The sequence below is a fragment of the Etheostoma spectabile genome, chromosome 5, assembly GCF_008692095.1.
Source record: "Etheostoma spectabile isolate EspeVRDwgs_2016 chromosome 5, UIUC_Espe_1.0, whole genome shotgun sequence".
Classification (NCBI taxonomy): domain Eukaryota; kingdom Metazoa; phylum Chordata; class Actinopteri; order Perciformes; family Percidae; genus Etheostoma; species Etheostoma spectabile.
In genome coordinates, this window is record NC_045737.1 from 29,274,442 (window position 1) to 29,289,768 (window position 15,327).

Here is a 15,327-nt window from a genome sequence, read left to right on the forward strand (position 1 = left end):
GCTCTCGCTGGGGGAAAAGTGTAGGGAGCCACTACATAGCGGCTCAAAAACGCTTTCATACATGTTTTATCAGCGGGGGAAGAGTGAGCAAGAGAGAAAAGGAGCTTGGACCGAGCCATTCATTTGTTGCCCATCTTATTAGCTTGGCACTGTGTTATTAGCTGCCATTGTGCTCTATAAAAGCCCCTTAGGACTGTTCCACTGTTCGCTGAATCTGGGGTGAGCACTGTGCCAAGCACTTTTTGGAGGTATTTGAGACCATGAAAATTCAATCCTAAACCCACTGCATTGAGGTTTCTCACAGATAAATGGAGAGGATTAGTGGAACAATAAAACAATGTCTTACCTCAGATACCACCGTATCCTATTAATTGGGATTTTAGTGGAGAAATATGTTAAAAAACAACAACAACCTCAATCTTGTATCACGGTCTCTTTTTTGACAAGCTGAATGAAGCCCTGCCATTGTAACCGTGTTCCATCAAATAGGAAATGTGTTCCAAATTATGAACGAGTAAATATAGAAAATCATAAACAATTGGGGCAACAAAAAAAGAAGAAAAAGCCTGGACATGTGAAGAATGGCTCTGGAAAACAGCTGACAATTGCAGAAGCTATAATAACCCACGCTGGGTTGGATATGCTAGGCAATGTGTCAATTGATTCCCATCTGATGATGGACTGTGTGCTGAAATAAATTGACCTTGCCAGACGATGAGTGAAATTGATGGAGCTTTTCATCTCCGGAGGGCCGTTCCACACTCAGCCGTAAAATGGATAGAGCGCAGGACAGAGTGATTGAGTCGGGGGAAAATGTAAGGTGTGTTTTTCATCTACCAAAGCTTGCTTGGTAAATAATAGTTACAGGAAAAATCACTATTCTGTAACAAGTACAGGGGTTAAGTACCTGCTGTTGACTAGATGATTAGAACTTAAAGCACACAGCGCTAAAGTGAAGCTGGCCACTGACAGATGCTACCCGCTGGAGGAATATGTGGCTCAATTACCAGGAGCCTAAATTGAAAGTGATAGTGATTTAGGCCTTCCCAAAACGCCTGCCCCATTCTGGCAAACAGCCTTTTCAAGGAGCCCTTTAAAAAAAAAAAAAAAACCCTGCCGGAGTGTGTGAGACACAGGAGCACCATTGATTTTCAATAACATCCCCTAATGACCTGGCCACGGTTTGATCCACGCTGTCATTATGGGCTGATACCATGGGACAGGATTGGTGGGTCTCACGGCACACAGCAGCGAGATGAGTAGTTGGGGCATTATCAGGATGAATTGTCCGTCTCTGGACAGGCGGCAAGCACAGCCGAGGTCTTGTCAATAACAGGACGGGGCGCCTCAGGGCTCCCTCCGCAGCCCGCTCCAGAGTGCCTTCCGGCCTCATTAGAAAAGCAGATGAGTGGTGTGCATAAGGAGAGGGGGGGTGTATGAGAAGCGAGGGGAGGCTCTCCTCCACCATCCGATAGCCTGCCTCCCAGGCATTGCTCCTCTTAATGAGTCCAGACCGCAGGTCAATATGCGGCTGGGCTGCCAGTCAATACCGGTTACCTGCAACACAAACACTCAAAACCTGCTTTCATACAAAATCAATGTCCTATTAGTCCCTCCCTGTATTGCCTTGGCCCAATCTCATCGATCCCCTCTGAAGAGCTCTGCAGCCCATGTATGACAGATTATGGTCAAATGATCTTACGGCTTAGGCTACTCTGTCGGGCCAAGTATGTTGCCTTTATGATTTCAAAGTAATAACTTGATATCAGATAAGCAAATACTCTACATTCTGAAAACTGAGACACAAGCATTATTGGCAAAGCTATCAACCTCACATCAACATTCCACTCAGTAGGTTTGGCTCACAGACAAATTCAGTTCTTGTAGTCAGCACTGACAAAAAGTGCCAGGATGAAAGACCAGTAACGAATGTCTGACATTAGGTCCAAACTTTATTCCATACATTTTAAACCAAGAATGTTCATTTTCATTTTTTTGCACGCCTAAAACTCTACTTGTTTTGTATACAAGAGTCTAAGAAAACAACTGCACAACACCACAAGGTTGACAGAGAAAGTCATTTTTGCCACCCACTAAAAAGTGTCCTTCTTTTTTTGTCTGGGGATGGTCCAGTTTTTGACTTGGAAGTCTTTTAATAATTCCATCATTATTTATAAACATGTGTTAATCCAAGTTTCTCTCAGTATCACCAAATAGCGTCCTCTCCTTCAGGGTGATCTCTTCATTAGGGTGCTGTGTGCTGCTTTGCATAGATTGCAGAAGATCCTTCTCGGCCCCCTACAACACCCTCCCGTCATCCTTTTCATCCATTGGCCAGGCTTGTCTGTTGCCATGATAACAGGGAAGTCATTCCCCCATGTTTCATTTAATTTTGTTTTTCTAGAAATGGTTAAAAAGACTAATAAATTTACAGTCATTTTGCAGCGAAGGAATATCAACAAGTTATTTACATCAGTTTTCTTTACAGAGACTGAACAAAGACCTCATAATATATATTTATCTGCATATCTCAAAGGCAAACAAATGAACAAAACAAATCGGTAACATTGTACATTGTCATCATTGAGGATATCCTGGCACCATGAGGTTAAATCACTGAAGGTTGAAACCAAATCCAGTCTTTACAGTGGGTCATAATGGATATGTCTCACAATCAACTGGGATAAATATTGTAAAAGGTGTGACTAATGCACAAAATACATAAAATTCATAGAAATGATATCTATACATGAAACAAGGATAGGAAATGTACAAACTCATTTTAGGACCGCTCTTTTCGCACAAAGCTGAAAAAAGGTATTTGATTAATATATTAATAATTATCAAATATTTAAGTCGGATATAAACATACACATATTTATGTTGTCTTTACCGACATTATTCAACCTCCAGTCCACTAAAAATAAAGTCATGGCATGTGCTTAATCAGCCTTACACACCTTTACTTTGTACAATCATACCCTTTCCCTTAGGGAGGTTTGCTCTTCTCTGGGGAAGAGCAGTGCATTTAGTCCACAACAAGGTTTCAGATTGGGGGGGGGGGGGGGGGGAGCGTGTGAGTGTGTCTAACAAGACTTTGTGCACTTTTCTCAGAAGCTACCGGGCCTCTACCTCTTTGGGGTTGCGAGATGGGGAGTAGTCCCGTGGGTCCTGGGTGGTGAGGGGGGTAGTCCTCCTGGGTGAGGCTGGCCGGGCACTGCCGGCTGGCACGAGGGGCGGGGGGGCACTGAGTGCGGCAGTAGGGGGCGTTCTGTTCAGAGGGCCGTTGTGTCCGGTGGAGGGGCTGAGTCTCGGGTAGGGCATGCCGCCTAGGTGAGGCATAAAGGGGGGCATGTGGGGTAGATGGCCCTCCATGGGGGACTGGTGCAGCTGATGGAGGCGTGCTCTGTCCAGCTCCTCTCTCAGGTGGAGGCGCTCTCGCTCCTCCGCCTGCTGCCTCATCCTCTCGTGCTCCCTGCGCACCTCCAACAGGTGCTCGTGGTGCGAGTAGTCATGAGCCTCCCTCTCGCGGTAGGCTCGTTCTTGTTCGTACACGCTGGGGAAGCGATGGCCCTGCTCGGCCCGGAGCTGGAAGTCCATGCGCCGCTGCAGGTCCAGGCTGCGGTAGGCCTCTCTGAGTGGGTCCCAAGGGAAGGCCGGGTGGGGCATGCGTTCTCTTCCCGCCAGAGGGCTCACTCCCATGAACGGAGCCATACGTGCCCGGTCCAGCACATTGAGGCTGCCCATCTGGGGCATGGCACTCATGGAAATAGGCAAAGAGTGTGCCATGGGGACACCGTGCAGGCCAGGTGCTGGAATGTCACAGCCACGTGACGACGGAAGAAGGGGTTGATGGGACAAAGGTGGGTGATGGTGGTGCGGGTTTAAAGGCTGGCTCATTTGAGCAGGGAGAGCTTGGGCTGGGGGTTGGGGGGCGGGCTCGGAACTCACCACCACAACCTCCTGCTCCTCCTTCCTCTCCTCCTTAATCTTCATGTCACTTTTCACCTTGTGCAGGAGCTCTGCGGATGGGGGCTCTTTCCTCTCGCTGTCCTTGAGTGTAGGCGGGGGCCCACCTGCCATCTTCATGCCCTGCTCATTGATCACGGCCTTGGTGTACGGGGAAGGAGAGCGTTGAGCGGGTTTGATGGAGTCTTCTGAGCATCTCCTCTCTAGCATCTCCTTGGCGGGCGAGCGGCTCTCCTTCACCTTGACGTCCCCCAGCGTGGAAGACTCTCTGTGGCGCTCCAGCAGCTCCTTCTCAGCCTCACGGACCCGATCCACACTGCCGCTGTGATGTCGACCCGAGTCACAGGAGTTCTGGCTGTTTGTGCGAATGAGGCTGCTGATCTGGTAGCTGACTGGCGCCGAGGCGGGAGATGAACGGTTGGAGTGGCGATTACGATCCACAGAATCCCTGTGATAAGATAATGAAAGGGTTTTAGTTTGTGCCAGTCATATATCATGTCGGTGGATGGTATTTAGGGGCGATTTACCTATGAGATTTACATCTGGGTTACGATTCTCTTTCAAAAGAATATAGGTTACATTGCTCCTGTCTTCCTCTTTCATCCACAGAGATCCTTTCAATTGATTTCTGAGAGATAGCTTCTCTCTTTGATTTGTGTCTGTTTCCTTGTTGGAACCATGAATTCAATTTGTTTCAGTTTCTACAAATATGACTAATGGACTGGAAAATTGTCACAATTTGTCTTTTGTCTTTGACAGTCCATCTTTCTATCTCCAGAGCTGATTTGGGTGATTCAAGTGTTTTTTTGTTTTGTCCAAACATAATTTAATCATCTTGTATATATGCTAATGCTAGCAGGAAAAGGGATCATTATTGTGGCCACGTCTTTAGAGTTGTGATCATGAATTTGAGTACATGAATGAAAAGAATATTCAAAATTTCTGTCCTTTATTTACATGGGCTGTAAGTGAGATGATCAGATTTTTTGGGTAAATCTTTTAATGCTTTGAAACAATAGAGTAAAGTCCAAAATCAGATGAAATGTTGAATTGTGATGACAGCAGACAGTATAGTAATTGCATTATTGCAGATACATAACTGATATGTCACTAATATCATCCAAATAACACCCAAAAAGTACATGAAAAGCAACTCACCTGTCTTTATCCTTCTCTTCTTTACCGATGGACGAGTCTCTTTTCTCTCTTTCCCTCTCCCGTTCTCTTTCCCGTTCCCTCTCTCGCTCTCTCTCGTGGCTGTTGGCTGAGCTGCTTCTCTCGACGTCTCCGGTTTTGGGCCACTGGGGCGGGGTGGGGAAAGATGGCGGGGTGCGTCGAAGTCTGTTCCAGGTGTCGTGGTGGGGGCTGCCAAACGTGGGCAGTCCTCCTGGCCCCTCCTTGGTGCCAAACATGCTGTTGGACCCTGCAGGGAAGGGAGAGACAGGCGTGGGACCTGCTGTAAGTTAATTGGGCACAAAACCTTCTTGAGGACACATAAGATGAGAAAGACTCGACAACAAAAAGCTGCTTTTGTCTTTGTCTCTGGAGGTTTTCTCACTGAAGCTGTTTGAAAGAGATAGAGGTTAATGGTTCCACCCACCAGCGATAAAAAAAAATCCACTCATTTGCTTTTGGACTAAAGGGCTTCTCCCCCTCTCTTTTTTGTTGCACTGGATGAACAGGGGAGTCTCACTTGCCCTCTGGAGTTGAGGGCTGGGAAAAGCCAAGGGAGACCTTAGCATTCCACAGCATGTCTATTCCAATCACATCCATTTTCACAACAGGGTGACCGATTTGGCACAAAAAGATAGAAGGGATGAAGAGAAAGAGAGAAAAGCCATAGAGAAAAGGTGGCGGGGGGGGCTCCATGGTGGTGCAGAAGGGGCTTGTCAGATAATTAATAGATGAATTGCCACCAAACAGCGGACCTAAGAGTGCCTGTTGGCAGCACCGCAGCCAGATTAAAGCCAGACTGGTGGTTGGTGGATGAAGTGGAGGCAGTGAGGAGGGTTGCCGTGGTGGCCTGCCTTGTTGGGCTTTCCTGGGCTAGGGCTGTTTTGACACAGAAACTAGAGCTAAGTGTCTTGATTTTTTTTTGCCTCCCCTCCTGGCTCTCCCTGTGGTCTAACGCTGTCCTGCTCTGTTCTGCTACCGGCCACAGGGGCCAGATTGAAAGGGTGAGCGGTGGAGGAGGAGAGGGGGCCAGCGCTTACCAAGCGAGGGGTTGCCTAATCCTCCGAAGGCACTGCTTGAAAGGTTGCCGAGGCCGCCATAGGAACTGGAGCGACTGAAAGGATCTGTAAAATGCCAAACAGGGATTAGCAAAAGGGGGGGCTGGCTAGCGGTGCACACCCCAACACCAACCCGTTCCACTCGGCTTTTCTCTTACAAGCGAGCTGTGTTTTTTTGTTTTTTTTTAGCGCTGCCACACTAGTTCTATGCCTGGTAATCCTGCAGTATCCAGGTCGCCTGGATGCTGGATTCACTGCCACTAACTGGAGTGGAGTGTCCCTGACCCTGCTGGGGTGGAAGAACACTGCTGCATGGGGAAATTACTTTAGAGTTGTTGGAGCTCAGTTTAAATTAGACAATAGTGGAAGGACAGGGGAATTAGAAGCTGTAAAAATTAGGCTAGACAGACCACAATGATTTAATTGGAGAGTCGGTGTCTGATGGGCTCCACTGGCGCAGACCAGAGCCTCCAGATTTATAGGAGTAACACAAACATTTACCCTGAGAAGTCAGTGAACAACATTCATCAATTGATAATTTGCAGCCCCATTTTAATTCAGCAAAAAATCCATCAGGAAATGCAGGACTTATCGACAGATTAGGGTTTAAGGATTTTCAGCTCTGGGGCTTGTAAATGTATTAGAAAAAGACAACAATAAAGAAATCTCCTTACACATGAATTCCCTGGACAGGAAAATTTGGCTCGCTAAATCTTCCTCCTCAGTGCACCATGTATTCATAAGCACAAAATGGATTGACTCGAGGGCTTATTTCATGAATCAACTTGCCACTCTGAACCAAAACAGTTTCTCTGAGAGAATGGTGGACTATAAATAATGCATAAAAATACATCCTATTCACGCCTATGAAATACTTTGCAAGCATATAGAAAATAGTGACATATATGCTGTTGCGCTGCGTATAGTTTGTCCAAACAAAGAAGAGACTGAATACTGAACTAAGTCTTTTTAATAAACCCAGACATAATTATTTAAGGCTGTGTTGTGAATCATACTGTCTGATTTTATGATGGCTACACTCCACATTACTATGCTCTTTGAGTTTGTTCAAGAACTGCTGCCACCGACTGACTACATTAGCCAACTGGACTCCATATTAACCTTAAAATGAACCTGAGATCAAAATATACAGCATATAGGGTTCAAATTACACCCTGAAGGTTAATGTGTTTAAAACATGAGTGTGAAAGAGAAAGAGCGCGTGAGAGAGAGAGAGAGAGACACGGATAGAAAGAGAAGATAAATGTATAAAAAAAGTTTGAACATGGGGTTACTTACACTTACCTGCCAAATGGCTAGGAGGCAGGAAGCCGCTGGGGTGGGGGACATGGCCGTACGGAGAGGGAGCGGGGTGGCCAGAGCCTATCAGAGCCGAGAGGGACAGGGTTCTTATTAATATTATCCAATAAAGCGGTTATATTCTTTAGGATAACTGCCACAATAAGTACACCCCATTGCCTTGGTGAATGGTGCACACATAAACAAACATACTAAATAATAAATCCCTGGTCTTACTTTCCACTACTGTTGTTTTTTCTACAAAGTATTTTCTATATTTTCAATTTATAAATCCATGATTTTCAACTGCAGAGTAACATCAGACAGACTGCCAGTCTGTGTTTCTGTCGCCTGGTAGTCACGAGTTACTTTCAGTAACAGTTCTACGTCTTCATCGGTCCAAGCAGAGAAGAAGTCTCTGGTCTTATTTTTCACCACTGCTCTAGTCTTTTCTGCAACCAAAAGCTACTACCATGGCAACACCACCCGGGCGGAGTATACACGCTGCTTCCTGTTTACATCGGCACGCACATGCCCAGTATACGTGAATGGTCATTAGAGATGCAGTTTGTGGTTTAAACTAGTTGTGGCTCGAAATGTCACATAAAAACATACTGTAGCAATGTACATGAATGTAGCCTACAAGTTGAAATTTTTTTTGCAACTGCATCACAGACTTGTTGAATATGTGTCACTAGAGGGATTTAAAGATGGCTGAGTAATGCCATTGAGCAAATTAGCCGTTGATATTTGTCTATAGTTGCTTATTGAGGTCAGTTCCTGACTGTGCAACAAGCTGGCCTCTTTACACAAAACACTGTTACCATCACTCATATTCCATGAATTGTTAATGAAAGAACCAATTACAGCAGTGCCTCTGACACACCACTGCATAATTACCAGTCAAAGGCCGTTCGCCTCTCTGTTGCCCTCCAACGCAGGGAAAAATCAGTCAATTACCTAAGCGAGAGTCATCCATATTCATAGACATATCTGACTCCCTTTACTGGCAAAACATTGCTACAAAAGCACTATAATTAAGTGAGCATTACATGAGAGGAGAGGAAAAAAAACCTGATGCCATTTCATCAGAGTGGTGAAGGGAAAATTTCGACATGCCGCTGTAAATTCTCATTTGCATAAAGACAAAAAATGGCATTGGAAGGCTTTGAGAACAGGATAATTTGAGTATTTAGAATAATTTGTCTTGGAAGGTGCAGCTCTTCACCCTGAAATGGGTGCTGGGAGACGCTACTGACCTGTGGAGGAGAAGAGGGGTCGCGCCAGGTCATGAGTGTACGGAAACCCTGGGAACACTCCTGGAGCTTGGGGTCTACTGAACAGGTCCAGCTTCCCATTCATGTCTAGTTTGTGAGGATCCAGCTGCATTTGCTATAGTCGAGAGAGGCAGAGAAAAGGAGAGGGAGACAGATGGAGAAAATTAGGTCGGTAGACAACAGTACCAAACATTTCCAACGACTAGAGTGAGGGGGATTTATCCCCGGCTACTCTGGGTGAGAGATCAGAGGAAGACCGATACATCAACAATGGCTCCATGTCTCCAATTCTGGCCAACTGTGTTATAACAAATATATATAAGCTGATTAGGGACACTAAATCTTTGGAAACGGGGGTTCAAAGCCCAAGATGGACTGACACCACCCGGCCAGAGGCATTAGCAGAGGATCTCCATGGCAAGGCCACACCATCCACTGTCAGTGAGTTTTTCCACACAAGCATTTTTTGTCTGTGTTCAAATCTTCAATAAAAACTATTTCTGTCACTGAGTGCTATAAATGTGATGGTTTATGATCTGCCTCTTTTTCTTTAGGTGGAGTGAGCCATGCACAGAGCCTTTACTTGTAACCTTCTTACTGAATTTTTGAGACTGTGTCAGAGAGAAAACATTTTTTTTTTGTCATCTGCCTTTTCCCACCCAGATGGTCGTTCTGACTCCAGTATAGATTATTTTACAGCTAAAGTTCCAACTATGACTTATTCCTTTACCAATATACTGTATCTGGTTTTACATGACAGCAGGATTCCTGAAAGACATCGTTATCCATCTCACGCACCTTCATTTTCTGCTGGTGGTGGTAGATCTGCCATGCGATCTGGACATGCACTGCGCACCACTTGCCAGGTTTCTAAAAATTTAGAGAGAAACTGGGGTTAGCCTGCTGGCTTTGATATAGGGAGCTAAAAATGGAATCTGGCATTGAGATTTTCTGGCCAAACTACAAAGTGGGAACTCGTCCGAATTTTTCAACCAGGCAACGGATTGAGAAAAAAATCTAACCCTGACTTTAGCCCAATAGAGACCTCAAAGCTATCCTTAAATACAGCCAAAACCCTGAATTTCCTTGATCAAGAGTTGTTGAAGAATTTGCAGTTTTAGACTTTGTGGCCTGGCCAGAGAGATGACACATTTAACAAAAGATGGACAAGGCAACCACTTACCCTAACAGATGTCCTGAATGGATCTGTTATCTGTATGGACAAACGGACAGTCATCATTATCATCAACAACACAGAGAAATAGCCAAAATGTGCAGTTTGCAGGCTGAAAAATCCCCAGTGTTGGGAGGCTCAATTCACACTGGGACTTTCCTTCTAAAAAAAAAGGCACGTTCTTACTTTCAGGCACCTTGTATAAAAATGTGTCCATAGAGATGCACGGGGGAGAAATGCCTCGTCTCAAAAAGATGTTAATGCAAATGCATGCATTCACATGTCTCTGAGACACATACTGTACGTGTGTGGCTTTCACCAGAAGACGCACAGGGAGAGCAGACTGGCTGGGGTGCTATCGGCCGGATGCTTACCCGTGGATCCTTATGGAGGAGTGTGTGAGGTACTGCTCCAGGACGTCCCGCAACGTCAATGGGATTAGACGCCTGACAGAGAGAAGGAGAGACAAAGGGAAAGAGACACATGGTGATCAACCACATCTACGGTAGTTCCTTACTAGTATAAGTTGTACTAGGTAGTATACTCTGGCAGATATTTTGACTGCATGTGATAATTCTCAAAATGGGATCTACATTAAAGGTAGAATGCTTAATAAGAGTACCTTACAAACACAAAAAGAAATAGCTTTCTTTAATTGTAATTTAGACGATACAAAGTAACTTTTGTAATCCCAGGTTTCACTGCCATTATCTCAGTGTCCTCTCATACAATCCATGCATACAGTAGCTCAACTCGGTTTTAAAAGCACTGGAAGATCCTCGAGCTAGTGAAAACAGCATCACTCAAACCTTACGTCCTCCTTCAGTAGCACGATAGCTCACTAATCCTCATTGGCTGCTACCGTACGGCTGACGTCAGCAGATAAAACTGCGATGATGCTGCAGGCGCTGAGCCCTGCCAGAGTAACACAACCCTGATACCCCCCCCAGCTTCTCTCTTAAGTCTTTGGAGCGCAAGTGCCTAGATCAGCCTTATTAATCCATTGCTACATCAGGGATAGGGAGATCCTGCAGGGTGACCTAGGTCACCAGCCCCCCCCCTCCCAAAAAAACAACAAGTCTCCTCTCCAAGAATACTTAGCAGGGGCTTTGGACGCATAAGACTGTTCCTTTAACCATCTGGAGGGGCCTTGGACAAAAAGGGCCCCTCCATGACAGAGCCCCCTGGGAACAGGGCCAGCGGATTTAGACCAGCTTTGATTGGTGGCTTACACCGGGTCACAGCCGCTGGGCATCTGCCAGACAGACTCCCACCCCCCCACTCCTTCCCATCCTTGGCATCCTCACGGCCCCTGCATCTTCTCTTCTTTGCTCCCCTAAAACAGACAGACATCGCTTTCTCTGGTCTGACCCGGGTTCAGGTCCAGTCAAGTCTGACAGAGTATTATAGAGGGATTTATGGATTTTAAATGAGACAAGGTGAGGTTTATTAGCATCCTGTCTCACATCGTCGGTGTTCAGAGCTCTCCTGATTTTTTTGTTCCCTCAAGACAAACAGCAGAAGAATAGTTTGTGGTAAAATATCCAATTAAAGTGTAGTGTCTAACCTAGACTTTCTCTTACTTGTTTCTTTTTATATACTGTATTTACCATTAAAATATTTTGTATGACATACATATAGTGCTTATTTGCACATGCAGTTTTTTCATCCAACCAAAAACTACAGCACCGTGTCTCTGGTTACTAAATTAGTTGCTATAGTGATGGTGAGTGTGTGTAGCCATTTTGACCCATGCAAAGTCTTGGGACTCTTTGCATACAGTAGTGCATTTAAATAGACTACTGCATGTCATTTGATGAAGTCTAAAAAAGTCCAAGCATGCCAACATTTTAAATCATTTAATTAATTTGAAACTTTTGGAGATTTCAATTGTGTACAAGCTTGTGTGATTTCTATTGGACCCATGCTTCCTTCCTGTTGTTAGGTGGTGGGTTGAGGGTGGGGATGTGGGGCTGACCTTGGGCTGGAAGGCTCCTTGCAGCGAGCTGAAGGGTCCTGAGTGTGGGAGCAGCGGGGGCATGCCTGGCATGGTGGGGGGATAGGAAGGGAAGAACTGGGGAGAGAAATCATACAGAGATAGGTACAGGACTCAGGCATATGCTCACACAAAAACCACAGCCACAATAAAGGCTCTCACGGCAACATTCAAATATGCCAAATATTTGATTTGCCAAATGCAAATAACTGAATCTGAACAACAAATAGAAACTCACGTTTGAATGTCTGATGAATGGGTTGTCCAGTTTGGGGCTGTATTTGTCAAACTGGAAGAAATAGGAAAGAAAAGAATTAGGAAACAAAATGATCTACTTTACCTAAATCCTTCACGAAGAAGCCTTCTTTAATAACAATGTCTCATTATGTTTACATCACAAAAACAAAACACATGATTAGCATCTGTTACTGTTCATAAGCAGGGTGTTGATCCAGAATAATAAGCCCTTGGGTTAAGCAGCTGGCTTGCATCGGTCATGGGTTTACTTAAACTGCATGGTCAGATAGGCAGATAAATGACTAACAATACGACCGCTTTAGCACGCTGCCAAGACGAAGACAGCCTGCACCATTTTCCAATTGAGCATCCAGAGGTTGGGCGTGGAGGCCCAGCAAAGAGAATCAGACCACTTTTAAAACCAGACCAGTTGTTTTTGTTCACAGGAAAATGTGTAGAAATGTAAATCTAATTGCATGTGACTGCTATGGCTTTCTTTCTCCCCCTACAACAAGCCCCTACGGTATAGATGGGAGTGTGTGGACACACACAGCTTGTTCTGGGTGTCAGATTTCAAAAATCAAAATTTAGTCAAAAAAAAACAACCTCTGCCAATTATCTGTACATTAAATCATGGAAAGAATGTATGAAACCTTTTGATGATTGAAACAGAATCGAGTAGATGACATTTGCAATGGTTAGGAGCTAATTCAGGACAGGTCAGCATGAAACTGATACGCTGAATTGATGTGAGGAAACTGTGTCTGTGTTTCTGTGGCAGATCTCATACCTAACAGAATAATCCCAATTGGAATTTGCCGTATAAAAACAACGTCGTTTTTGATCATGGCCTGAACACATGGAAATCTATTCAGTAAGCTGAGGAGGGAGGGAGGGAGGGGGAGAACGGAGAATGTTGCCCTATGTATGAAAGGGGACTTTGTATGTCGTTTCGCAAGCCAATACTGTCTCTCTATTTTGAAACAGGCTAATTACAAGTGACAGTAACTTATTCCTACTCCGCAAATACACAAACCATTTGCAGGTACTTTTTGCGAGTGTTTTCACAAAGCTCTCTTGGCAGGCGCAGACGTTTTGGGGTTTACATAAAACAGGAAAACGTATGGGTATGAATCAGTGTTTCTGTGTGTGCAGCGACACGGGTGGTTGAAGGGAGGGAGTGGGTGAAGGGTTGGCTAAACGGCTGCTGGAGATGCAGGGTTTGGGTCAGGGGCCCTCTGGTGAAGCAGGGCCGCTCACATCTGCACATAAAATGGCGGCGCTGGTGTTGGCGGCGGCTCCGTTTGTGGCCGATAATTGGTCCAAATCAAAGACAGACAGCCGACTGAGAGGAAACGGCGAGCCAGCTTCCGAGCTCTTTAAACAGCTCCTCTGCATTTGTGAAAGCGCGACCTGTTTAATGTCTGCCACTGGGGGAGGGATTTTGGCCGCTTTACGGCCTAGTAAGAACAAAAAAAAAAAGAAAATAAACAAACTCTTGCCCTTAAAATTATAATGCCTGTCACAGTTTTATAGTAAACAGCTTTGGCTAATTAAAGTTTAATATTTCATATTATAACAATTAAGGATATTCCTTGTCCAAAGACATGGCAGGAGCATAGGGGGCCATTTGGCAAGCCAGCTGCTTAAGGGCATTGAACAAAAAACAAAAATAGAAGCTTCATAATTTCATTAATTACAGCCATTAGCCAAGGACTGTTACATAGTTGAAATGACATGGGGCGTCTTGAGAGCAGGAGAAAATAAAAGAGACAGAGAGAGAGAGAGAGAGAGAGAAAGAATGCACAACAGGGCCATACTTTTGCCTTTTCATGACAGTACAGTAAAAGCAACCACAACATCATCATTACTCCTGCCTCTCTAAGCAAGAACCAAAGAGAAGGAAAACAGCCCTGTTACCGGGGGGAGGAAGGGAGAGGAAAAGGCATAAGTTAAATAACAACACACTTTCAATTAAAAGGGGGAAAAAACAGTAGAGGACATTAATGGCAGTCTCAAATCCCATCGTAACAACACAACAAGAGATGGGGGAGGTATGTACATCAACTGCTACATTATGCCAGCATTAGCGAGATGAGGAAATTCGCCTCTTTCATCTTCAAAGAGACGAGTGTGTAGTGTATATAATTCCTACCATGTCAGGAATGAACAGCAGACCAGATAAAGGCATGTGTGCTGGCTGAAGAACGGTCTAAACGGTCTCTATACTTATCTGTGACTGTGCCGTAAATACCAGAGCTTTGATTTCTAATAAACAGGATGGGGGTAATCTTGCAGCGGGCCTTAATGGGACCACAGGCTCTTAATCAGAGGTCATGACATGATGGATTACATCTATTAGACTAATGCCAAAAAGCGACAAATGGAGGCCTCGTCTGAAAATCCACTGCCAGAGATTGCTGTGCATTTGAAATGATGGATGAATAGTCATAACCTTTTTTCCTCTGTACTAATCTGAGAGCCCCCCCCCCCCCCCCCACGGAAGCAATTACAAACATTATCAGAACAGTTTTGCAGTGATGTCATCCCTCCTTCATCCGCAATGAGGTCATTTAACCGACTGGTTGCCTTTGAGCTATGTGCCTGCCCGCGCGCACACCACACCACACACACACACACACACACACACACACACACACACACACACCACACACACACACACACACACACACACACACACACCAAACCCGGCCTTTGTTGCTCCTTGTGAACAGGCAAATGAAACATTTAAAACACATCCATATGCAAACAGTTGAAAGGCTGCCTTCAGACAATTTTGATCCTCGGCACTGAACAGTAAAATCTATGTCAAAGTTTAAATAAGGGTGAATAATTTAAATGAAAATTGGTAATATTGGCCTGTAACATGCCATGAGTCAGAAAATGGCCTTTATGAAACATGATGCATAGTGTGAATGTACAGTTTATGTTAAATTCCACTATGAATGAAGAAGTTGCAAAGCATTAAATATACATGTTCTTGGTTGGGTTTGACCAACCTGAGCAGCAACTGGCATGTATGTGGATGAACTAGAAGACATGCTAGTGTGTGTCTGTGTCTGTGTGTGTGTGTGTGTGTGTGTGTGGCAGGGAGGTGGCAGCCAGCATTTGTCCTTTTTAGAG

General features: G+C 44.9%; 1 protein-coding gene across 13 annotated transcripts in view; it reads right to left on the reverse strand.

Moving 5' to 3' along the window:
* Positions 1 to 1,934: 1,934 nt before the first annotated feature.
* Positions 1,935 to 15,327, reverse strand: part of fbrsl1 (fibrosin-like 1) — a 307,681-nt gene continuing 294,288 nt past the window's right edge. For 7 of the 13 annotated variants that reach the window (XM_032516007.1, XM_032516010.1, XM_032516012.1 and 4 more), the window contains 10 exons: positions 12,185 to 12,235; positions 11,929 to 12,024; positions 10,325 to 10,396; positions 9,960 to 9,989; positions 9,575 to 9,646; positions 8,759 to 8,891; positions 7,500 to 7,583; positions 6,183 to 6,266; positions 5,128 to 5,392; positions 1,935 to 4,417 (listed from right to left, as the gene is read on the reverse strand). In XM_032516007.1, the coding sequence (XP_032371898.1) occupies positions 3,118 to 4,417; positions 5,128 to 5,392; positions 6,183 to 6,266; positions 7,500 to 7,583; positions 8,759 to 8,891; positions 9,575 to 9,646; positions 9,960 to 9,989; positions 10,325 to 10,396; positions 11,929 to 12,024; positions 12,185 to 12,235 (2,187 nt within the window). In that variant the 3' untranslated portion in view covers positions 1,935 to 3,117. The remainder of the gene's footprint in view (positions 4,418 to 5,127; positions 5,393 to 6,182; positions 6,267 to 7,499; positions 7,584 to 8,758; positions 8,892 to 9,574; positions 9,647 to 9,959; positions 9,990 to 10,324; positions 10,397 to 11,928; positions 12,025 to 12,184; positions 12,236 to 15,327) is intronic. The other 6 variants (XM_032516008.1, XM_032516016.1, XM_032516014.1 and 3 more) reach the window with 6 other exon arrangements.